This window comes from Mytilus trossulus, chromosome 4, assembly GCF_036588685.1.
Source record: "Mytilus trossulus isolate FHL-02 chromosome 4, PNRI_Mtr1.1.1.hap1, whole genome shotgun sequence".
Taxonomy (NCBI): Eukaryota; Metazoa; Mollusca; class Bivalvia; order Mytilida; family Mytilidae; genus Mytilus; species Mytilus trossulus.
This window is the reverse complement of record NC_086376.1, coordinates 51,924,555-51,951,065: the sequence shown is the minus strand read 5'-3', so window position 1 is coordinate 51,951,065 and position 26,511 is coordinate 51,924,555. Positions and strand designations below refer to the sequence as shown.

At 30.8% G+C, this 26,511-nt stretch overlaps 1 protein-coding gene across 1 annotated transcript in view; it reads left to right on the top strand.

Annotated features, from left to right (window-relative positions):
* LOC134715490 (importin-11-like) overlaps window positions 1–26,511 on the top strand; it is a 52,600-nt gene that overhangs the window by 8,717 nt on the left and 17,372 nt on the right. The window contains exons 5-19 of the mRNA XM_063577695.1: window positions 5,218–5,347; window positions 5,655–5,762; window positions 6,660–6,730; window positions 7,819–7,918; window positions 9,197–9,289; window positions 9,695–9,850; window positions 13,210–13,250; window positions 13,982–14,120; window positions 15,077–15,182; window positions 16,012–16,175; window positions 16,455–16,495; window positions 16,953–17,018; window positions 18,831–18,995; window positions 22,773–22,965; window positions 24,761–24,840. Coding sequence (XP_063433765.1) covers window positions 5,218–5,347; window positions 5,655–5,762; window positions 6,660–6,730; window positions 7,819–7,918; window positions 9,197–9,289; window positions 9,695–9,850; window positions 13,210–13,250; window positions 13,982–14,120; window positions 15,077–15,182; window positions 16,012–16,175; window positions 16,455–16,495; window positions 16,953–17,018; window positions 18,831–18,995; window positions 22,773–22,965; window positions 24,761–24,840 — 1,653 coding nt within the window. The remainder of the gene's footprint in view (window positions 1–5,217; window positions 5,348–5,654; window positions 5,763–6,659; window positions 6,731–7,818; window positions 7,919–9,196; window positions 9,290–9,694; window positions 9,851–13,209; window positions 13,251–13,981; window positions 14,121–15,076; window positions 15,183–16,011; window positions 16,176–16,454; window positions 16,496–16,952; window positions 17,019–18,830; window positions 18,996–22,772; window positions 22,966–24,760; window positions 24,841–26,511) is intronic.

Genomic DNA, 26,511 nt, shown 5'->3' with positions numbered 1-26,511 from the left:
TTCGTAAATCTAAGTTATCTTTTACAAAAATCTTCTCCTCTGAAACTTTTGGGCAAAATTAAACCAAGCTTGACCACAATCATAATTTGGGTATCTAGTTTAAAAATGTGTGGCGTGATCCGGTCAACGAACCAAGATGGCCGCCACGGCTAAAAATAGAACATAGGGGTCAAATGCAGTTTTTGGCTTATAACTCAAAAACCAAAGCATTTAGAGCAAATCTGACATGGGGGTTTAATTGTTTATCAGGTCAAGATCTATCTGCCCCGAAATTTTCAGACGAATCGGACAACCCTTTGTTGGGTTGCTGCCCCTGAATTGGTAATTTTAAGGAAATTTTGCTGATTTTGGTTATATTATCTTGAATATTATTATAGATAGAGATAAACTGTAAACAGCATTAATGTTCATCAAAGTAAGATTAACAAATAAGTTTACATGACCGAAATGGTCAGTTGACCCCTGTAGGAGTTATTGCCCTTTATAGTCAATTTTTAACCATTTTTCGTTAATCTAAGTTATCTTTTACAAAAATCTTCTCCTCTGAAACTTTTGGGCCAAATTAATCCAAACTTGGCCTCAATCATTATTTGGGTATCTAGTTTAAAAAATGTGTGGCGTGACTCGGTCAACCAGCCAAGATGGCCGCCATGGCTAAAAATAGAACATAGGGGTAAAATGCAGTTTTTGGCTTATAACTCAAAAACCAAAGCATTTAGAGCAAATCTGACATGGGGTTTAATTGTTTATCAGGTCAAGATCTATCTGCCCTGTTATTTTCAGACGAATCGGACAACCCTTTGTTGGGTTGCTGCCCCTGAATTGGTAATTTTAAGGAAATTTTGCTGTTTTTTGTTATTATCTTGAATATTATTATAGATAGAGATAAACTGTAAACATCAATAATGTTCAAATAAGTCAACATAACCAAAAATTGTCAATTGACCCCCTAAGGAGTAATTGTCCTTTATAGTCAATTTTTAACACTTTTCATAAAATTGGTAAATTTTTATTAACATTTTCCACTGAAACTACACTGGGCCAAGTTCATTACAGATAGAGATAATTGTAAGCAGCAAGACAGTTTATTACAGTAAGATTTACAAACACATCACGATCACCAAAACACAATTTTGTCATGAATCCATCTGCTTCCTTTGTTTAATATTGACATAAACCAAGGTGAGCGACACAGGCTCTTAAGAGCCTATGGTTATTTTTATTCCCCACCTCAATAGTAGAGGGGCATTATATTTTCTGGTCTATGTGTTCGTCCATTTCGTCTGTTCTGTTCGTCTTTCCCAGGTTAAAGTTTTTGGTCAAGGTAATTTTTAATGTAGTTGAAGACAAGTCCAATCAACTTGTAACTTAGTACATGTACACATGTTTATCTTTCTAATTTAATGCCAAATTAGAATTTTGACCCCAATTTCAATTTCCACAGAACATTTACTTTTCTACATTGGCTAGAGGTATAGGGGGGTTGAGATCTCATAAACATGTTTAACCCTGCCGCATTTTTGCGCCTGTCCCAAGTCAGGAGCCTCTGGCCTTTTTTAGTTTTGTATTATTTTTAACTTTAGTTTCTTGTGTATAATTTTGGAGTTTAGTATGACTTTCATAGGGGCCAGCTGAAAGAAGCCTCCGGGTGCAGGAATTTCTTGCTGCATTGAAGACCTATTGGTGACCTTCTGCTGTTATCTGTTATATGGTTGGGTTGTTGTCTCTTTGACACATTCCCCATTTCCATTCTCAATTTTACTATAAAAAAAAGAATATGTGGTATGATTTCCAATGAGACAACTCTGCACAGGAGACCCAAATGACACATAAATTAACAATTATAGGTCAGTGTATGGCCTTCAACAATGAGCAAAGCCTGTACAGCATAGTCAGCTATAAAAGGCCAGAAATGACAATGTAAAACAATCCAAACGAGAAAACAAACGGCCTTATTTATATAAAAAAATGAACAAAAAACAAATATGTAACACATAAACAAACGACAACTACTGAAGTACTATGGACACATTCTTTTTTATTTTTATCTTCATGTTTTTATTTATCATGTTTATTGAAATTCGTGTTGATATTAGTCTTATTAGTGTAGTAAATTTATTTGAATCTGCAGCATGTTGAGGTACTCTTTCAGTATGTCCCTGGTCTTAATTTTATTTCCAACCCATTTGTTCAGATATGATTTCTGTAGCAAGATTGTTTATGACTGAATAATATGTAGGATAATTTAAATCTGGTAAAATATGATATACCATCTATTTATGGCAATATTAAGAATAATTGAATTATCTTTGACAAACTATTTAATACTTGCCAAAATATGAAATGTTAATAAATTCTGATAGTAACAGCAACCCAAAAAAAAACTTTAAAGAACCAGATATGTGTTGGAGAACATGAAATATTCAGATTACAAAATAATTTAAATGTAAATTGAATGCATGTAAAAATAGCATATACATTTTTGATATTACATGTATTAAAAATCCCAAGCCATAAAAGAAATGACCACTACATATACAATATCTGTAATATAAATAATTCTTACTTACACAGATGTAATGTTTATCAAGCAAAAAGTATAATATGTTACCACAATATTAAATATATGTACCTCATTTATTGATTTATTCAGAAAGTTGCATTAACAAATAGGGTTGAAGATTAATTATAATCGACTACCATCTATTCAAAAATAATTATTATGATGCTTTATTTGAAGTCATGCATATTATGCATTTAGATTAAAAAATAAAAAATATTTTAATTTCTTGTTAAATTTCTAATCACTCTTATCTACCATTTTCAACAAGATTTACCTTTCAAGCTTAAAAATCAATATTTTGAATTGAGACTTAAAAATGTTGTACAAAAATGTATTTGTATGTTTTGTGTCAGCTGCTTTAAGTTGTAGATTATATAAATATTGACTGCCATTTAATGTAACATATAATTGAATCATTTAGAAAAGGAAATTATTAAAAACCACTCAATCATATCTTAAAATAGATCAGAGCATGTAATTAAGGTGGTATGGTTGTCTTTCACCATCTTGGATTGGTAAAAAACAGAGAATCTAATTAAGGTATTCAAGTTAGCAAAATTTGATATAGAAAACACAGAACAATAATGTGAATTTGCATTTTAAAGCATAAGTTTTTAAGATTATAACTTATAAATATTAATATTTTTACAAGTGTAGATTATTTTTGCTTGATTTTTAATGTTTACAAATTACTAATTTTAAGGGGAGGTAACTCTAGATCTGAAATAGTGCATTTTCTAGGAATTTACATGGAATTTTGCTATTTTGTAATTTAGGCAAAAGAACACATGTACATCCTTTCTTTTCTTTTGATATTCTTAAAGAATTTTCTAAAAGCAATCTTCCCATATTTTATTTTACAATTCTATGATTTAGTTTAGCTTTGAATCACATAATGATGTTTTTTTCCCTGTATAATCCATACAAAATGTGTCACAACCTGTAGCTTGAGAATGTGTGTGTTGACCTATCATTTTTATTATATATTTTAACATATATCAATACATGTATATACTTCGTTTTGGCAAAGTATGAAGAAATTTTATCAGTTTCAATTAAGACTCCTGAAGTGGCAGTGAACAGATGGTATAAATCTTTGATGAAATGTGCAAATTTTGAGAGTAGTATGCAATTCATGTGTAAAGTTTTTGATGTAAACATAGAAAATTATGTGTTTAATCATGTTTACGGCTGTTATTTCTACCAAACTCTGTATTTGATAAAATTTTTTCAACTCTCCCAAATAAGGGGAGATAACTCAGATAAAGAAATAATAATAAGTGTTATATTTACCTATATTAATATGTAGCAAGAAAACAAGTTTGGTGACCCCATGTTTTCTTTTTTCCTATCTTAAAGCATGTTATGAGAGCTATCTTCCATAGGCAAATCCAGGGGGGACCCTGGGGCTTTTTGTTGGAAAAATATGATTGATTATATAGGGAATCACTGAAGCATGACTGGAGCCCCCCCCCTTCTGAAAAGTTCTGGATCCGCCACTGTCTTCTCACATTTTATCTTTAAATTCTACCTGGTAGTTTTCTTTTTATCACACAAAATTGGATTTTCTATGCATAATCAAAATCTGACAATTCTTCACAACCTGTACATGTAGTGTTAAAAAAAATCAGGTGACCCATGCTTTTTATTATATTCTTGAAAAAAGCATAGTAGAAACTTCATTTTGAAATCTTACAGCAGATACAAGTACAAATTATAAAAAAAAAAAAATGGATTTTAATAAGATAGCCTCCTAAAATTTTGCAACTGCACTTTTTTTCTTTAATAATCTGCAATTCTGAGAAAGTGCATGGGGTAAACTATTTATTTAAAAAAAAAAATCATTTCTCTGGTATCTGTGTGTCTCAGAGTTAAAGTCATATGAAACCTCAAATACAAAAAAATAAGCATATGTTTTTTATAACGGAATGGATAGTTTTCATTATACAACTTGTGTACATATACTTTTTTCTGAGGAAAATTCTTTAATTTGTCCACATTTAGAAGAAGTTTACTTATTTTTAATTGCTTGCTTCCAGGAAGCAATTCACCAACATATTTTCCGTATGCATAGCAACCTAAGCATGACCCTCCACGTAAAAATCTGGTGATCGCAATACGCATGGATCTGTCATTAAAATAAACAATTATCTGATTGTACATGTTAAACATGTGCTCAATACCCATGTTTTTTGTTGATTATTTACTATAAGGTGACAATTGGTAAACTTTGGCTTCAAAACACGGCATTTAATGAGCAGCCATATTTGTAAAATCATAACAGACAGAAAGAAAAAAAATGACGATTACACGATATATTTGCGTAAAAAAAGAAAAAAATGTGCACAGAGGACTAAGTTTATGATATATACATGCATTGGTTCAAGAATTGGATAAACATTATTTTTCACCAGTCACTCATTTCATATGACTTTAAAACAATGTGATGGAAAAACATAGAAAAAAAATAATGCTACTTAAAATAGCAAATAGTCCCGAAGTTGGTATTAAATACAGAAAAGTCAATCAATCAAGGCCTTCAACAATGAGCAAAGTCCATACCACATAGTCAGCTATAAAAGGCCCTGAAAGATATTTGTTTTGTAATAGACCTAATAAATGGCCTTGCAAATATTTTTTTGGTTATATTTCAGTTAACAAATGATGTATTTAGTTTTATCCTTGGTCTTTGGACAACAACCCTGGATCAGTTTGGACAATTAGCCTTAAAACAGAGCGACAACTCTAACAATTCTTTAGATAAAAGTATACTGGCATTAAGAAGTAAGTAACTATTATATTAAATTATTTACAAACATTATAACACTTTTGTAAAAAAGACAAATAGGGGTATATGTAAATGAGACAGCAATCAAAAGACAAGAATTACCCAAAAGATAGATGCTTTTAAGAAAAAAACAGTTGTGGGTTTGTGAATCCAACTGGTTATAGAATTATGCACTGTCTTCCTGTTTGTGTGTCTATCAGTTTGTTTGTCTGTGAGTGCATCCATCAGAAATAGTTTCTGATCTCTAATTTTCAAACCCTCCAGTTAACAAATATATTTTTATTATGTACAATATCATTACAGTTTTAAGGAAGCAGACAGCATTTGGATTCAAAGAACCTGGTGAAAATGCAGATGTTAACATTTTCCTCAAGCAAATATTTACAAGATTTAAGCAAATGTTGGATTGCAGTGAGTTATTTACATTTAGTTCAATAGGACGCACAGGTTGGGATATTAAGGAGGTTCTCTACTCAGTTTCAAAATAACAAGCTTTTCATAACACTAGTATATATTGATAGGGGATTATTAAAGGAACTAAAAGAACAAAAAAATAGGTCAATGTGCTTGTTTTTAAGATATAAGCCATTGAAATTTTGACTGGAAATTATTCTTGCTTGACTTTTCATAGCATTATCAAGTTTAAGTGCTCAAAAAGTATTAAAAAATGACAAAGATTTTATAAAACTTTTACAGATGGCTTATATTTATACATGTATAATATTTATAAAAAGAAAAATAGGGGTCAATGGGCATTTTTTTTTTAATGCATTCAAATGAATAAAACCAGAGGATTCCGAAAATCTTGACAAAAATTCCAAAACATGACAAGTGAACTTTCTTTTAGAACAACATTGGTTCTTTCTCTCATTTTAGAGTTAGATCTGTTTAAAAAATCTTTCTTAACAGAATTACATCATACTTTATAACACAAAGCTAAAAATATTTATTGAAAATCATGAATAATCAGTATAGAATAGTGTGCTGTTGTTGCAAACAATGTTTGTTTATCAATATTTAGGGATATTATGCTATATTGGTATAAGGCTTTGTTTGTATGAAACCATAGTAATTTTAATATTTTTTGATATTCAATGAAATCTAGCTTGTCTTCATTAAAAGTTGTAGTTGGGGAGATATAGTTATGCCTTTTTCAATGTCAGCATAAATAATTAGAATATATATGCATAAGTATACTAAGAAGAAAGTCTCAGGGACGATCAACATTTCTTAGTTCCACCTTGATATACATGCATTTATACCTTCTGCAGCTATTTATATTTACTGGTATACTTATTTGTTTTACAGGACAGAGTATGTGGGGCAATCACCAGGTGATAGAAAAATGTGAAAAAATTATTATCCTAATGACAAAAGTGGTAAGTTACAATGACTGACACAAGGGAGGTAATTTATTTTGTTATAAAAGTTTATTTTAAGAACTCTCATACTTTTAGATTATCAATTAGTTTACAAACTTGTAGGATATTTTCAACTACAATCTCATTGATAGGTGAGATTCCTCAATAGGTTGTAGCTATGAAATATCCTCGATATTGATGACAATTTGTTTATCAATGTCTTCCTAGGCAAGGTCAATAACTGAGGCTTGTGATGTCATATATTCTCTTTCTTCCATATCACTTAATTTGAGTACCATGTTCTGAAAAATAGTCAATAAAATATCAATAAATAAAGATATTATTTCACAAACATTGCATGTGGCAATTAGAGATGCAAACAAAAGTATTGTCATCTAGTCATCTATTTAAAATTGTTTTAGTTTGGATTTTAATTATTGTTCTTCACAGTTTTTCGTGTATGTTGATTTATTTTTAAATATATTTTACCCCTTGTAAATACATTTAATCAATATTGAGGCACCTTGCAGAATTGTGGCTTATGTTGATTTATTTTTAAATACATTTTACCTTTGTAAAAAATTTAATTTTGGATGTAACACCTCTTCTGATTGGCTGACATTATTTTGTTATCAGCCCATAGACATAATTTAGTCATGGTCGTCATCAACATTTTTTCATGGTTTTCTACGGTTTAAAATGGATTTTAGAATTAAATTATAAGAAATTACTGTAATATTTATTCTGTCTATTCAAAATAACATAAAAACTGTGGTGCCCACTGTTAAATAACCCGCTACGCGCGTTATTCAGTGTGCACCACATTTATTGCAGTCATTCCTTAAATACATTTAATTAAAACTGAGGCACCTTGCAGAATTGTGGCTTATGTTGATTTATTTTTAAATACATTTTACCTTTGTAAATACATTCAATTAATATTGAGGCACCTTGCAGAATTGCTTGACCTGTATATATATCTAGTGTGAATGAAGATTATGGTATTAAAATAATAACTGGTCACTTCCTTACTTTATGACTGCTGCAAATGAAAGGAAAAAGGGCAAAAGAATATTAACATGATTAAAATTATCATTTACTTTCAGTTGTTAGATTTGGTTGATATGCATCCTGTTACATTTATACCATTGATAAGACCATCATTAGAGTTAACAGTAGCTTATAACTTCTCAGAGTCAGAGAAAGGTAGGCAAATATATTGTTTCCTAGTTTGATTTCTGTTCATGTCCAAAAAAATTTGAAATGCAAGAAGTTTTACATCATTGCTATTGAATTTACTATGATTTGTTTCTGCACATTATTCAGTGCTTCGGAATTATTTTGTAAATGCACTTACCCACGGGCAAGTTATCTTAAAATTTTACTTTCCCTTATCAGTTTTCACTTTCACTTTCCCGTTCCAATTTTTTTTTAATTGAAAAAAGGCTAACTGATGAACTAACAATTAAAAAAAATCCATAAACAACTTTATTTTTGAACATACAACAGGTTTGACTACATTACTGTTTAATAATTTCCGTTTCTTAGATGAATCAGTGTAGATAAAGTATCTATGCAAACTCATGGCTTCATGACCTCCATTGTTGTTTACTGATAAGTTAATAACAAACTACCATTGTATATGCACGGAAGCAAGTAAATAATTCAGGGAACCAGTTTCTATAATTGAATTTGTCCAATAACTGACTTTTCTCAAAGAAAAATACAATGCACCAAATGGTGCCTCGTAAAGACAGGAAAGTGGTACCTCAGTTTTCACTTAGTTACCCAAAGATTTTTTTCTTTCCCTGGGAAATGGAAATTCCAAAGACCTGTCATTGTACATTATCATACACCTGTAAGTTATATATTTTGAAGCATTAATTGTCAGTAACATCATTACTAAAAGGTATCAGGGACCAGTCTTTATTGGAATCATCTTGTTAAGTCTGTTTGCTTACAAATCAAAGATGCACTAGTTTCAGAGTTGTCGTTGTAGTCCAACTACTGTCTCAATAGCTTGTCAACATTGAGGCTGTGGTTTTAAACCCCGCATATGGCAGGTTTACTCTGCTTTAATTGATAAAGATAGTCCGATAATCCAAAGTTATGGTTCTCTTCACTCTGCATGCACCCTGGCTTCCTCCACTCATGAAAACTTACAACCACAATATAGCCAATAGCGCTGCAAGTAGAAAGTGTTCTTTTTAACCAAAAAAATAATGAACATGCATAACATTTAAAAACAAACAAAATCACTCAGTGATGACAATCTGATAATTTGTGTTCAAAAGTTTAATTAATAAAAACAGTGTTACATTATATCTCTGTTGCAACTTCATTTCAACAGTAGCTAAAGATGTCTATTGATAAATATGTATTTGATATTTGATATTTCTTTTGTGGTAAATGGCAAGAAGAAAAATGACTTTTATCATACAATTTTTTTCTAAAGAATTACTTTTAACTGTTTTATATTTGCAGGTCTGTTATTTGAGAAGTTTACAGTGAATTGTTTTAATTTGATGAAGTCAATAGTACTGTGTGATATGTATAAACCATTAAGGAACTCATCAGGTATTTTGGAGTAACTAATTCTTTTTATTTCTCCCCACCCTGAAAAGTTTTATATTGCAAACCCAAATTATATGTTAGAAACTGAAATATCAAGATTTACTAAGGGAGATAATTTTATATGGCAACATTGAGCTCAATTATCATAAACTGCAAATATATATAAAACCTATTCAAAGAAAAGTTATTTTCAATTGTTTAATGACAAGAATCTACAAATTAAATGTACAACTAAGCTATTTTGGCGCAATGGCTGACTGTTAAACCATTAAATAATGTAAGGCATTGTAATTGTAAAAAGTCATGACATCAATGATATTAATGGACACTTGTTGCATAGTTATTTTCCAATAGATTTTAGAGCTGAGAATTTTGACATACTCTTATAAAGATATTATTATATTTCAGAGTTAACAGAGCCTATGAGACAAGAATCATGTAAAATAAAAACAGAATTTTTCACATTTGCTACCTTGTCAGAAATCTGTCGAAGATTAGTGTCACAGTATTTTTTATTGTCCTCTGAAGATCTGAATACCTGGGATACAGATCCAGAAGAATTTTGTAAGTATTTCAGATCTGCTGGCTGTTGTTGTCATGTAAAAAAGATCAAAATAGATTAGAACAGACAAACTATTACTCCAATAGAAATGAACCCTGTCCACAGAATCATTTCTTCTTTGTCAAGGTATTCATTTTATCCCAATTCTACCTGTCCAAATTATAAATTCCAAAAAAATTAAGTAGTTTCTTTTTTTGCAAAAATGATAAGCTTTTCATCCAATATTGAATTTTTTTACAGGTTGCTCAGATATTACAAATTCTCTCGGAATTTAAGTGATTTGATGTTTTTGGTATGTTTGATTTTGGTATTTGGTACGTCAGTTTTTAGCTCACTTGGCCTCACGGGCCATGAGAGCCTATCTCATCACTTGGCTGTGTCTAGCGGCGTCTGGCATCGTTAACTTTTACAAAAATCTTCTTCTCTGAAACTACTGGGCCAAATTAAACCAAACTTGACCACAATCATCCAGTGGGTATCTAGTTTAAAAAATGTGTCCGGTGACTTGGCCAACCAACCAATAGAACATAGGGGTAAAATGAAGATTTTGCCTTATATGTCTGAAACCAAAGCATATAGAGCAAATCTGACATGGGATAAAATTGTTTATCAGGTCGAGATCTATCTGCCCTAAAATATTTCAAATGAATCGGAGAACCCGTTGTTGGGTTGCTGCCCCCAAATTGGTAATTTTAAGAAAATTTTGCCGTTTTTATGTTGTATATTGGAATGACGTTGGCGTCATCGTCGTCCCAAGACACATTGGTTTTCACACTATAACTAGTTTAAGTTAATAGAAATCTATGAAATTTTAACACAATGTTTATTACCACAAAAGGAAGGTGGTGATTGATTTTGGGAGTTTTGGTACCAACAGTTTAGGAATTAGGGGCCAAAAAAGGGCCAAAATAAGCATTTTTCTTGGTTTTCGCACAATAACTTTAGTATAAGTAAATAGAAATCTATGAAATTTAAACACAAGGTTTATGAACACAAAAGGAAGGTTGGGATTGATTTTGGGAGTTTTTGTCCCAACAGGTTAGAAAGGAGTAATTCCAGTAAGACCCCATTTTGGCCCCAAAATAAAGGAGTTTTACAAAATTGTTAAAATGTAAACTTTTAGTTATTTATTGGATAGTAGAATGGTTCTGCTACATAAATATGAGCTGTTTTTGACAATACAATGCACATATATTGGGTACTAGCACCAGCAAGTCATGCTAAATTACTGAAATCTTCACAATTCCAGCATTTTAGTTAAATTTTAGACGGTTTCCGTGTAAAACGAAAGTGGCCACATTGGTGTTCATCCAAAATATTGAACACATTTGAGCTTGAATCAGATTGTTTTAAATGACTTAATAAGTTAAAATCTTTCACATAAATTATTTGAATCATACGAAATAGCGAATAAATGTTCAAAAAGTGGTCAAAACCTTTGTCAGATGAAACTGATATTTGAGGCCAAAATCAGTCCTTACCGGACCGGACCTACTCCTTAAGGGCCCAATGGGTCCAAAATTAAACTTTGTTTGATTTCATCAAAAATTGATTAATTGGAGTTCTTTGGTATGCCAATCTAACTGTGTATGTAGATTCTTAATTTTTGGTCCTGTTTTCAAATTGGTCTACATTAAGGTCCAAAGGGTCCAAAATTAAACTTAGTTTGATTTTAACTAAAATTGAATTCTTGGGGTTCTTTGATATGATGAATCTAAACATGTACTTAGATTTTTGATTATGGGCCCAGTTTTCAAGTTGGTCCAAATCGAGGTCCAACATTAAACTTTGTTTGATTTCAACAAAAATTGAATCCTTGGGGTTCTTTGATATACTGAATCTAAACATGTATTAAGATTTTTGCTTATGGGGCCAGTTTTCAAGTTGGTCCAAATCGTGGTCCAAAATTAAACTTTGCTTGATATCAACAACAATTGAATCCTTGGGGTTCTTTGATATGCTGAATCTAACCATGTATTTAGATTTTTGATATTTGGGCCTGGTTATCAAATTGGTCCACATTGAGGTCTAAAGGGTCCAAAATTGAACTTTATTTGATTTCATCAAAAATTGAATTCTTGGGGTTCTTTGATATGCTGAATCTAACCATGTATTTAGATTTTGGATATTGGACCATAATAGGTAAATGTCCAATTTTAAGTTTTAAAGTTTTTAAGTTAAAGGTCTTAGAGCACATTCATTCTATGTCAGAAACCTATGTTGTTTCAACTATTTAATCACAATCCAAATTCAGAGCTGTATCAAGCTTGAATGTTGTGTCCATACTTGCCCCAACTGTTCAGGGTTCGAACTCTGCGGTCGTGTAAAGCTTGGCCCTGTGGAGCATCTGGTTGTTTATTATTTTGAATATTATTATAGATAGAGATAAACTGTAAACAGCACTAATGTTCAGCAAAGTTAGATCTACAAATAAGTCAACATGACCAAAATGGTCAGTTGACCCCTAAAGGAGTATTGCCCTTTATAGTCAATTTTTATCAATTTTTTGTAAATATTTGTTATCTCCAAAAAAAAAATTCTCCTCTGAAACTACTAAGATAAATTTATCCAAACTTGTACACAATCACCATTAGGGTATTTAGTTTAAAAGATTTGTCTGATGACACCGCTCGCGAACCAAGATGGCCAACATGGCTAAAAATAGTACATAGGGTAAAGTGCAGTTTTTGGCTCATATCTTTGAAACCACTTTTGCAGCTTTTGGTTATTATCTTGAATATTATTATAGATAGAGATAAACTGTAAACACCATAATGTACAGCAAAGTAAGAGCTACAAATTAGTCAACAAGACTAAAGTGGTCAATTGACCCCATAAAGTTATTGCTCTTTATAGTCAATTTTTTACAATTTTCATAACTTTTGTAATTTTTGTAAATTTTTACAAAATATTTTTTTCCACCGTCACATTCTGGGCCAATTTCATTAATGATAGAGATAATTGTAAGCAGCAAGAATGTTTAGTAAAGTAAGATCTACAAACACATCACCAACACTGAAACACAATTTTGTCATGAATCCATCTGTGTCCTTTGTTTAATATGCACATAAACCAAGGTGAGCGACACAGGCTCTTTAGAACCTCTAGTTTTAAAAGTTATTGTTTTTGGATCAATGCAAAACTATTTTTATGAAATAAAGTAACGAAATGACTCATATTATGAAAATCTATAATAAAATTCTTTTCCCCAATAGTTATTATAAATGACAGAAAGAATCTTAAATTTTTATCATTTTGCTTGGTCATTTATATGGGTATAATTTTTCTTGAAGAATTTAGAAGTCTACACTTAAATCTGAAACATGTGAAACTATGTGTAACTATTTTTTTCAAATTACAGGTCAAGAAGAAATAGGTGATTCATATAGATATTCAATAAAGGTAAGAATATGATAAACATTCTAGATTGTGTTAGATTTTTTAAGTCTAGAAAGAAAAAAATCTGGTTGATTAACAATGAGACAAAAAGAACAAAATCATTATAAGATCTCAAGTACCCATACTGAAACTGTTTGATATGTTACCGAGGCTACTTTTTGTATAGTTGTCTTCCGTACTATTTATATCTTTTTATCTCATGTATTATTGTGCTTATAAACATATACAATTATGTATTATTAAAATAATCAAATAGAAGAGATAAACAGGTTTGAGATTTTTCTCTGACTCAGTTGTATTTTAAACTCCAAATGTTTTTAGGATTATTGATATTTACCAATGAATAATATTTGCTGTTAGAAAATACATTTCCTATTCGAGAAAAACAGAATTTGAGAGATAATTTAGCATTTTAGACATCATTAGTCTTAATGATCTAGAATATAAAGAAATTGGAATATACGATGAAATCTTATTTGATGAGCTGGACTATGTTGAGGTGATAAATTCTCTGGTGATTGTCTAAATTCCTAGGTATGATCCACAAAAATTAGGTCAGTTGGCAGATATAAAATAGGAATAAGGTTTTGCAATAAGATATTTGTTTATTAAATGGTGATGTTAACTGTTGTTTATTTACATGGATTTTGTTTTAATTTTTGCTTGTCCTGTATCATTGCTTTCTTTATTTGAAAACTGAATGTTAGCATCCTGGATTCGTTTTTTAATTGCAGCCCTGTACAGAGGCTTTATTTTTGGCATTATTTAAAGAGAATAGAATGTCATTATCACCAGTATTGATAGAGATGGTCCATCAGATACAACTGAACAGTGATCCTAATGATATAATGGCTGTCTTAAGAAAAGATGCAGGTAGGTAGGAAATAATATTATGTGGATTTTTTTTCTTTAATATTTTGTGGGTACAGGCCCTGTATACTAAAAATACTACTTGGAGGGGCCAGGAATTTAAAAATGTTCAACAAAGTACAATTTTTTTATAAAAATGTATGCAGACTGGAAAAATCTTACAATCAAATATCCACAAAAATGCAGGTTTTCCTCAATCTACAAAAAATTGCAATTGGTACTCAAGAAAATTACTGAATCCACAGTAGGTGAAAAAAATCAATCAACTTTAATTATTTTACATAATAAGGTATGAAAATGAAGGTCGATATACCTATTTTTCATACTTCAGAGGGTGCATAAAGGATTAAAGCTTGTGTTTTTTCAGTTCTATCAAGTGTTATCAGGGCGCATGGTACAATTAATTTTAGTATAGAATGAACCTAAAGATAATGTAGAATTCATACTCTAATTCCTGTTTCATTAAAATGTATTTATAATATGTTTTTTTTATATTTGTTGATGTTTTATTTCAGTGTATAATGCTGTAGGACTGTCGGCCTTTGATTTATAATGTGTTTTTTTTATATTTGTTGATGTTTTATTTCAGTGTATAATGCTGTAGGACTGTTGTCCTTTGATTTATAATATGTTTTTTTTATATTTGTTGATGTTTTATTTCAGTGTATAATGCTGTAGGACTGTTGTCCTTTGATTTATAATATGTTTTTTTTATATTTGTTGATGTTTTATTTCAGTGTATAATGCTGTAGGACTGTCAGCCTTTGATTTATAATATGTTTTTTTTATATTTGTTGATGTTTTATTTCAGTGTATAATGCTGTAGTACTGTCGGCCTTTGATTTATAATATGTTTTTTTTATATTTGTTGATGTTTTATTTCAGTGTATAATGCTGTAGGACTGTCAGCCTTTGATTTATAATGTGTTTTTTTTATATTTGTTGATGTTTTATTTCAGTGTATAATGCTGTAGGACTGTCGGCCTTTGATTTGTTTGATGATATTAATTTTGATGAATGGTTCACAAGTCATTTGTTGTCAGAACTAACAAATAGACATGTAAAGTAGGTAAATCTGCATCATCTAGGCTCGTGTACTGATTAATAACAATTATTAACAACGCAAATTTTTGGTTCTTCCCTAGCCGGGATTCGAACCCATGCTACTCTGATATCGTGACACCAAATCGCCTGCACTGCAGCCTAGACCACACTACCACCTGGGCTCTCAAAAAAAGAGCTTTCGGTGGGCATGTGTTACCTTTCCACATCAGTTTTAATCTAGCGGCGTACTACAGTACATGATATATAAGACATGAAGATGTTGTTGTTACAGATCAGCTAAATTATCTATAGTAAAGGATCCTACAAATTAATGTAAGATACAGTCACAGAAAATAATTATATTCATAAGTACGTCTGAGTCAGTGACAACCCTACAACAGATGTATCCATCGGATCGCTATATATATATATAAGTTTTAAATTCAAGTAGCTAGTTTATTTGTTTGTAAATGATGTAGAACATGCAAAGATTATAGGAACATGTACTGAAGACAATATACTCTTAAGGAAATGATATTAAGCATTCTTTGAAAACTTTTAAATGCACTAGGTTCATGCTCAATAGATCTTTATAGCTATTTCAGAATCTGTGACACTTGATTCGAGATTTTTGCTACTTTTGAACATTGATGTCATACAATCACTTTTGCATTTTTGAGTCAGACATTTTTTCTTATACATTTAAGTTTTTTTTTAATGTTTGTGATGGCCATGCAGTAATGGCTGAAAAAAATCAATAAGATGAATAGGTTTATCTATAAGAAAAAAAAAGATGGAGAAGCACTGCAAACTTTATTATTATAAATTACCACTTATTTTTGTTTTACAGTTACAGAATAATTAGACGACGAGTGATATGGTTGATTGGGCAGTGGGTAGGAGTGAAGATGTCACAAAGCCTGAGACCTAATTTATACCAAGCTTTGATACCTCTCCTGGCAAAGGAGGAGGATTTGGTTGTGAGATTAGAGGCTGCTCAGACACTGAAAACTGATATCCTTTTCTACTAGTTAAAGAATAATTCAAAGTCTTAAACCTGAATAATGTCTGTACATGTATTTTTCACTGAACACACTAAAAAACAAAACCCAGCTAAGGTTATCAATTCCCAGGGTAGAAAATACTGAGTTTTTCAAACATTTCAACAGTTAACTTACCCCATTTTTCCAAATGTTGCATAATTTCATCAGAAACTGTTGGTCAATTTTACATATGAAGTAAAATTGTTCAGATTTCTTTCACTTTTGATATAAAATTCCTTAACAGTATTACCAGTGGATGATTTTGAATTTAGTGTTGATCAGTTTTTACCTGTAAGTGTGATTAAATCTTAATAATATTGAATGTATGCACTATTTCTACATTCACTTCTCTAATTATTGCTGATACCTGTAATACACAAGCTTTATTTAAAGAAGAATGAATATGGTAATAAAATGCTCTTTAAAAATTAAAATAGAAATTGTACAAAAGAAAAGAAATCAGAAGTCTTAAGCTGGCTTAAAAACAGGTTGTTTATTTTCCATATAGACAATGTGTGGATTGCTCGTTCTCAGATAGATCAGAAGTTTTATTTTGAAGTTTAACTTTGCCATTCTCCAATGGTTGACAACATTAATATATCTTGATGACAATGGTTTAGGTCTGAATGTAAAAGTTCTAAAGAAAAACAAAAAAGGGAAAAAAGACATTCTGAAGATAGAGTTTATTATAAGACCAAATTTCATTGCCATGGCATTTCTGTAAATGCTTAATCTACCTTTTTTTCAGTTTTTGGAAACCTTGTTTTCTTTGTTGTTTCAACTTCTACAAGAGGTTAGAGAATGTGACACAAAAGTAAGTTTATTAAGCTAGAAAACAATCTTTTGTATCTTTTTTTATACGACCGCAAAAATTAAAAAAAAAATTGGTCGTATATTGGTATCACGTTTTAGTCGTCGTTGGCGTCCTCTGAAGACACATGGTTTCCGGATAATAACTTTAGTATAAGTAAATAGAATTCAATAAAATTTTAACACAATGTTTATAACCTTAAAAGGAAGGTTGGAATTGATTTTGGGGGTTCTGGTCCCAAAGGTTTGGGAATTAGGGGCCCAAAAACAAGTATTTATCTAGTTTTAAGACAATAAGTTGTGTATAAGTATTTCAATTGCTCTGAAATTGTACCATAATGTTTAATACCTTAAGTAGAAGGCTGGGATGTATTTTTAGGGTTATGGGGCAACAGGATAGGAAGTAAGGGCCAAAAGGGGCCAAAAGAAGCATTTTTCTAGTTTCTGGATATAACTTGTGTGTTACTGTATGGATCTCTCTGACATTGTACCACAAGATTCCATATACATGTAACAAAGGGAAGGCTGGGATTCAGTTTGGGGTTAATTTTCCCGACATGTAGGAATGAGGGGCCATAAAAAGGGCCAAAAAGAAACATTTTACTAGTTTACAGACTATAACTTGTGTTTAAGTGTATGGATCTCTGAAATTATACTACAAGGGGGTCTTACTACAAAAGAAAGGCTGGAATTGAGTTTTGGGGTTCTTGCTCCAAGGGGGGTTTCAATAAGTTGGGGGCCAAAAAAGGGGCCCAAATAAGAAATTTTGTAGTTTCCAGTCAATAACATGTGTTTAGCGTATGTATTAAGAAATGATGATTGTCTTGAGATGATTAGCTGTACATGTTACTTTTACATGTATTAATAAATATTAATTTTAACCGTGACTAAATGTCATTTTATTTTTTAATATTTTATGATGTATTTAGATGAGTAGTTATTGATGCAAACTCCATTAGAAATTTGATTTGAGATTATTTTTGGAATAAGGGAAAGGGGAGGTGAAAACAAATTGGAGGGGGGTTACAATTTTTCTCATTTCAGATTTCAGAAATTGAAAAGATAATTTCTTAAAAAAAAAATTTAAGGATATTCAACAGCATAGCGAATTGCTCAAAATAAAAAAAATGAATTTTAAGTTCATTAGACCACATTCATTCTGTGTCAGAAACCTATGCTGTTTCAACTATTTAATCACAATTCAAATTCAGAGCTGTATCAAGCTTGAATGTTGTGTCCATACTTGCCCCAACTGTTCAGGGTTCGACCTCTGCGGTTGTATAAAGCTGCGCCCAGCTGAGCATCTGGTTCTTATTTAAAAATTAAATGTGCTTACATCGTTACGCTTATGAGTGCTCATCTCATTTGTTTGGTGATGTTATGTACATATGTTGTAGTCATTTATAATATGGGTTTTTTAAACTCATGTTAATTGTTGTTTCTACATATATAAGCTGACTCTTGCTTATTTACTTACTTCAATAAATATATGTAATGATCAATGTTTTTATTGCAGTTCACCTTTTGAAATATCAGTATAGTTTGTATGTCATGCAAAATTGATCATATATAAGAATAATAAGATGTAGAAATGATTGCCAAGAGATAACACTCCACAAAGGACCAATTGAAACAGAAATTGACAACTATAGGTCACTTTATAGCATTCAACATGGATAAAACACTTAGGGCATAGTCATAAATAAAAGGCCCCAGAAATGACAAATGTAAAACAAAGACCATGACCTTATGTAAACAAAAGCATACCTCACTTACAAATATTCTTACATGAGATTGAAATTGAATTAATTTGCAGATGCAAGTATTACATGTGATATCATTTGTGATTGAAAGAGTTGGACCAAAGATACAACAATATGCCACAGCCTTGATCCACTATCTACCAGCTCTGTGGCAAGAGTCAGCTGAACATAATATGTTACGATGTGCTATACTTACTACACTCATACATCTTGTACAAGTAAGACTGTATACACTGTATTGATATATTGTGAATTTAATTATTGTCGTATCTACATATTCATCCCAAATCAGCAAACAGGAAGTTTATCGGTAAACAGGAAGTTTTTTAAATGGACACCAATGTCCGAGAATTCCATCCTGAATATGTAATAAATATGAAATTGCAAATATTCTAACAAATGAAAAAGAATTTTATTAGATTGAGATAAATATTCATTAAAGTTTGGTTTTTTAAACCAAGTTTTTTTTTAATGACTTGTTTGAGTATCAAGGAAAAGAGTATCACAAATAATCTGTTGACAATTGTTTGAATATATAAGAGAAATATCTTGAAACATTTACTTTTCAATACATATATTAATATTAAAGTTTGGGAAATGTGTCATTATATTTGAAAAATGATGATTTATTTAATTTTAATCACGCTAAAGAAAGATTTCTAGGCACCAGGAAGCCATTTAAGTGCCAAGCCACTTTAAAATTTGGTTTTTAACAATTATTTGATCATCTTAGATATTTTTTTGATAAATTTTGTTAACAAAGTTGGTTTATATACAATTGTTTAAGAAAAATACAAAAATATTTTTGTAGAAATAAGCGTTTTTTATTTTAAAAAAAATAATCAAAAAAAATGAATTGTGACTTTTTGTCCTGTGACTTTTTGTCGGTGACTTTTTGTCTGTGACTTTTTGTCCTGTGACTTTCTGTCCTACATTCTAAAATAATTATGAATCAGTCTAATAATTATAATTAATGTCATTAGTGCGGTAATGAATTGTTAAAATCTCATTATTTTTATTTTTTGTTTGATGATTCTAGCTGTTAATGCGGATTGTCACACCTCAATCAACAGGTCTATAATCGATGTCAAAACAAATTAGTGACAGGTTGACCTTGTTCCTAATTAGATTCTTTCAGGTTGTAATTTTGGGATTGTCATGTTTTCATTCATAATTTCTAAATTGGGCTTTTTAAACAGTTGTTTAAAAAATCGAAAAGTTACAAAATAAAAACATATTTATAAAAATAAACTTCTCATAGAGTAAATTATCACTTTACAATATTAAGTCACATGACTGACCCACATAACTTGCGATCATGGCCATTTATCTTTTCAAAAAGAGCGTGGTTTATTCAATTTTCATACATTTTTCTTCAACTTTCTATGATAGTCACATACAAAAACAATAAGTTATGACAACAAGGAACATAGAGGCTGATTTTACCGTCAGCTTTATTGTGTTTTATTAAGACATGACAAAGGAGTATGTTCGATAAGGTCCTAAAATGGCCCCCTTTTTTAGCGAAAATTTCAAGTTCAGATTTATCGACCAATATCACGATAAATTATAGCTAATACATTGACTAGCTTGGATATAAACCATTCTGTTAAAAATTTTACGTTTCTGCGTTTCATTATGACGTCACAAGTTGTACTCATATTGATTTTTTTGTGAAAATCAATGAAAATGGGTGAATTTCCATCGATTATTGGACAGGAAACATAGAGCGCATACGTCGACAACAAAGATCTTTTAAAATAATTTTTGTGAAGACATTTCACATGTCTTATTTGAATCTTAAGCTTGTCGACGCCTGCGCTCTATGTTTCCTGGTCCTTCATTTGGTTGAAATCTAGCTGATTTTGTCGATTTTCACCAAAATACCTTATTTTGACCTTTTTTTGATGTAAAAATCAACGTGTTAGAATTAAACTTTGACAAAAACAGTTCTGTTTAACTTTCTAGCATGTCTTTAAGGCAACTTAAAACATTTATTGTCTTGTAACTATGAACTTTATAATTGGGGCCAAATATGGTCCTTACCGAACTTACTCCCTTCCAGATTGCAAAACAGATGGACCAAATTTACACGATAAAAGTAACAACAAAGATATAAAATGTTTTTTATTTGAATAAAACATGACAAATCAAAAACTATACAATACATATATTAAATATAACATGTAAAACATAAAAAAAATTCGAGGTTTATGCAAATATATACCATACTCTTCACGTCACTTGGAAATTTCTTTGTCAGAGTTTAGACTAAGAAAATGTTTGAAGTCATGTATAACGCACACCCCTCTTACAAGAAACATGACCCAGGGTATAAATGTGCGTGTTATAAATACCAAAAGACAGCAATCAGGGGCGTAGCTAGAAAGAAATGACGTGGAAGCAAGTTCCGCCGATTTTTGGGACCCTATTTTACAGAAAAATGTTTTTTTGGTTTTTGGTCATAGGACGGCTAAAAGAGGAACTACATGTATATATAGATAAAAATTTATGAATGTAAAACTATTAATAAATCTTCTGAATAGAGTATCAAATAAACAACTCATATTTTTGATAAGAATTTACTCAAAATTGTCCGAAATCTGCTCTTTGGGTCTTGGAAGAAAGAAACTTCTCTATTACTTTGTCAATAATCACACTGAAATCCCGATGAATATGCAGTTATACTATGTAACTGCCGTTGTTCATTGTTGATCGTACATTTATTTTCAATTACATATGTAGTACCGTGATTGAAAGATCTCCATCATGGTATGGTAGCACTCGCGAGATGTTATAAACCAGCGTACGTGTCCGGCATCGAGCGACCGTGCTTCCCAATTGAATTCGTCAAAATTACATGACAGGTCAGTAACTGTTTCGTATGTCTCAGACAATATTGAGATTTGTGATATTTCCTACATTATGATGAAGCAGATACAGCGCAAAGAAGATAATACTTGAAGCGACTCCACTTTCCAGTTCCCTTATCATATGGTCTAAAAACGCAAAAAATAATAAGTATTTCCAATACTGTTTTGGCGTGGTTGCAGGGTGATTGGCTCCGGTAGTCTGTCGACCACTTCGTCTCGGCATATTTTCAACGATATCGAAGGGATCTAATAATTATAATGCCGATTGGTACATCTCATTCCAAACTGATGAACTGTACACTGTGAAACATTCTCCAAAACTACATGTCTTAGACTGAATATAAATTCAAATCTTGAAAAAAATACAAGTTACCTCCTGATCTTGTCATTTTTTTAAATTTTGAAACCAAATGTCGTTATTTAATGATATTTCATTAATTAAAAAGGTGACAACATAGTTGTTTCCTTTAACATTCAATTTATAAATTTTGATTTTGCCATTTCTTTTTTGCATGCCGAATCAATGTACACGCAACTGCGTGTAAGTGTATATGGAGCCAAGATCTTTTTCTGCATGACTCGAAGCTTCATCAACACTTGTAACTATAGGTTGTCAAACTAATATCCGGGACACCAACAGTCTCCGACGTTAAACAAATATTATAATCATAATAGTCTAAGATGATACATGCATCACGCGTCGCTGTCTGATTCCGATTGACAACTTATTTCTCTCTCTCTCTCTTCATTATTTTTTTTATTTTTTGTGAAAACGACGTGGATGCACGTGCTGTCGTGCCTCCGGGTAGCTACGCCCCTGGCAATATTAAATTTGTCTGAGAAAACATTTTTGATTCATCTATTCTGTGTTTAATATTAATGATAAGAATAAGAATACGAATTGTATTAGTTTAAAATCCAAACAATAGGATTGCTATGAAAAACATAACAATAACAAAATGTTAGATCAAAAACAATACTAACATGTAGCATTGAAAAAAAGTCATACGATATTGGACATTGATATTATCATGGCCTTGAAATATTTTCCTAGTTTGCCTTTTGATTTTAATGTACGATCCTATGTTATGTATATTTTGAGATTTTTATGCTTGATTTCAGGGATTTGGTACAAGTTGTTCGTGTATGTTTAATTTCCTGCTGCCTGTGATACAGATGTCGACTGACGTGACACAAGACCAGTATATATATCTGGTAGAAGATGGGGTAGAATTATGGCATGTCACTCTACAGAATACATCAGCTTCTACAGACCATATGCTACATCTGTTTTCAAATATGACTGGTTTATTAGGTATGGATATACTAGATGATAGTTATAATGATAGATGACTGTTTACAAATTTATTGCAGGTTGAAAATGCATATCCAGGATGAGAGCATGTTATGTGAAGTAAATATGAACCTGCCTTGTACAAGACTGCCACAATGAGCCAGATTTTTGATGTACTAGTTCATTAACAGTCAGCATTGATACATGTCACCCTACTCTGACACAATATTTGACTTTAAGGATGTACTTAGGTGAAATAAAATAAATCAAGAATCTAAAATTGACACTATAAGCCGGAAAAACATTAGTTAAGAATTAAAATAAGCTAAAAATATTGATGGGTCATAGAGCTTCTCTTCAAAATATTTGCTATTTAAATATGGCGGAAATAGACTGACTTGCACTTTTACCTTATATTTGCATTGGTTTTATTTGGGTCTCAAAACAAAGAAAATAAAAAATCTGCATAAATTTTGGTAAATGACAATTTATGAGTTATTTAATCTTGTATGAAAAAATAAATGGGTGTTATGACAAAATATTTTACCTTGTATTGTATTGAAAAACACCAAGGAGTCCGAACATTTGACACAAATACCAAAACTTCACCTAAGTTCATCCTTGAGCAAACTTGTCTTGACTCCTAAATGCCATGTTTAACTGAGAAGCATGCTTGCATCAAAAACCAATTTTCAAAACTTTGGTTTTACATGCTGAGGTCATATTGATGACCTCCTGCTGTCAGAGAGACCACCAAGGTTGTTTTGATATACTCAAACAAACACAGAAAAAGAAAAGAAATACACGTATTTATGAACAGTTCTGGTTAAATCAAATCTATCTGTGATCTGAGAGTTCTCTTATTTCACCATTCAAAGATCACTTACTACCAACTACTCTGAATAAATAAAGATGTGCTTTATAAATTTATAAGGCTGCAACGTTAACCCGATGGCAAAAATATCTGCATAAAATAAAAGACAGGAGTCTGTGTCACACTATATCAAACTGCAAAATGTGCAGAGCTTTTTTTGTGCACTAAAAATGACCATAAAACAAACTGGTGGAGACGTGTTTCATTTGCTACCCTAACCCCCATCTTCTTATTTTTTTATCTTTACTTTGTCAGTTCCCCTAAATTGTGGAGACAATATACACTTGTAACTCAAGATAATGTTTTGTAGCAGTCTCTCTCCAATATCTCTTATGTAATCTCATAAATAAGTATCTTGTATAGCTTCAAATCTTAATCAGTTGAGGAATCCAGTTATGATATTATTGTTCTATAACAATCAACTTTCGTAGTATTATCTTCTGATAATTATTTCTCAATGGTGAGCATCTCATTTATATTGTTGAGAAAATATGAAATAAGACCTAAAATAAAATATTGTTTGTTTCCCAAATGCCGACCGACCCTGCAAAAACGGTTTGACTCATAAAAATTTTATTGTCAAAACTAATTCAAATATTATTTTATTCATTTCCGATTTTCAGGCTTGCTGTATGGAAAGATCTTGTTCCAGCTTTTTGGAGAAAAAAAAAATATTTCCCCACCTACCTACCCACACCTTGCTTGGCAGGGTCGGGATTGGGGAAACAAACAATATATTAATTTAGGCCTAAGAATTACAATAATTATTCCTCTTAGAAATATATTGAGTTTAAGTTTTTTATAAGTTCCCTGTCATAAGCACATCAAGTAGGCAAACAATTAAATCAGTATGTATTTTTGTTTTTTACAAATTGAATCAAGTGGGATAATAAATGTTAAAATATTGTTATCTCTCTTATGCCATTAACCAATATTTTTCAGAGCTTGGAACAGAAAATTTACGGATGTGTTTAAAAGTTATAGAAGATTATATATTGTTATGTCCTGTTGAGTTTATGCAGGTATGTTCTCATAACGCCTCTTCCAAAAAGGTGTATTAGGGTTTTCCACTGTCTGTACCCTGTTCCTGTTTGTCATTTTTGTCAGAAACAACAAATCATATCTTAATGAAAATTTGTAGCATTTTATATTGTTGGATGCATTTTTCCGTTAATAGTTCAACTTCTTCGGGTTTACATAATACTTATATATTTTTATGTAAAATGCCCAAGTATGACATTTTTTCCATATTTTATGAATTGAAGCTTCTAAAAATTTGATATCAAACTTTCTCTAATTTTTGTGCTCTTTTCATATTTCAGTGTGAGAAAATATTTCTCCTCACTAAGTTCTCAGAAAATGATTGGTCAAAATTTAAATACGACCTCAAATTTTCTTGGTTTCTTTTGAATTTTCCTATTGTGACATCATGAAAAAAAGCAACTGATGACGCCACATATAAAGAACACAACTTTCTGTAAAACTTTGAAAAAGGAAGGATAAAAATCATTAGGTATACAGATTCCACCACTTTAACTCGTAAATCACAATATTTCTCCACTCTCAACAGTTTAATTTAAATTATTTTCAAGGCTCTGCAAGCATCACACTTTAAATGTTGAAAATTAAACTGTCTTGTTCATAATACCATAAAAAACATATACACCAAGTTTTATTTTAATATGAAAACTAATAAAGAAGAAAATTGGGAATTATTAATTTTATTTCTTCAAACTTCCTGACTTATGTGACGTAGTTTAAATCTTTTTGCATGCCAGGAGTGAAATTAATCTCATTTAAGTCTTGTTCATTAATCTCATAACGCTTTTTAAAGCGCATCGACAATTTTTGGTGTAGCTATTAATCAACGAAAAATTTTAGTAATAAAAGTAAATCATACAATAGAACATTTTGATGATTTTTTTTCAACAAATACTTTCAACAAACATTTGAAACATGATCGATAGTGTATTAAAAATACATGTTTGTATTCTGACCTTTTTGCTTCATTCCAACAAACATTTTCACTTGCTTGTACAGTGGAAATAAAATGTGTATTGTTTTGTGACACTTAGTGAATGTTGAATGCGTAGTTAAACTCTAGGTGATTAAAAGATTAGCATTATGTAATTTTAATCTCTTGACCTTCATTCAGTTAAAAATCTAGGCGTCACGGTTCATCATTTCAGGTGTTTCACAACATTTCATATGAATGATTAACGGGAGTCAGTGATAGTTTTAGACACAGAAATGTAAAAAAAAGAATTAAAATTAATTTACGGGAGTAATAAGGTTGCACAATAACTGGATAGCTGTTGTATATTTTTATATTTTGCATAAGCTCACTTTTAAATGAATTATGACTTCTGATTACTTTTGTAACGAAAAAATACTGAATTATTTTAATTGAATAAATTTATAAATAAAAATAGCTTTCTAAACACGAGTGTATGAACTAAAAATTGTACTATTTTAAATTAGAATCAGCAACCTTTAATATTTCAAACAGATCATTAACAATTGCAATTATATAATTTAGCCCATCAAAATGATTTTTATTTATCTATTTAGGAATTTATGTTCTCATCAAAATATTTTAAATCTCACAACACATGATACTTCAGCTATTTGAAGAAGAAAAAAGATGTTTAAAAAAATTGACAGGAAATTTAAGAATCTTCTTGGAATGGAAT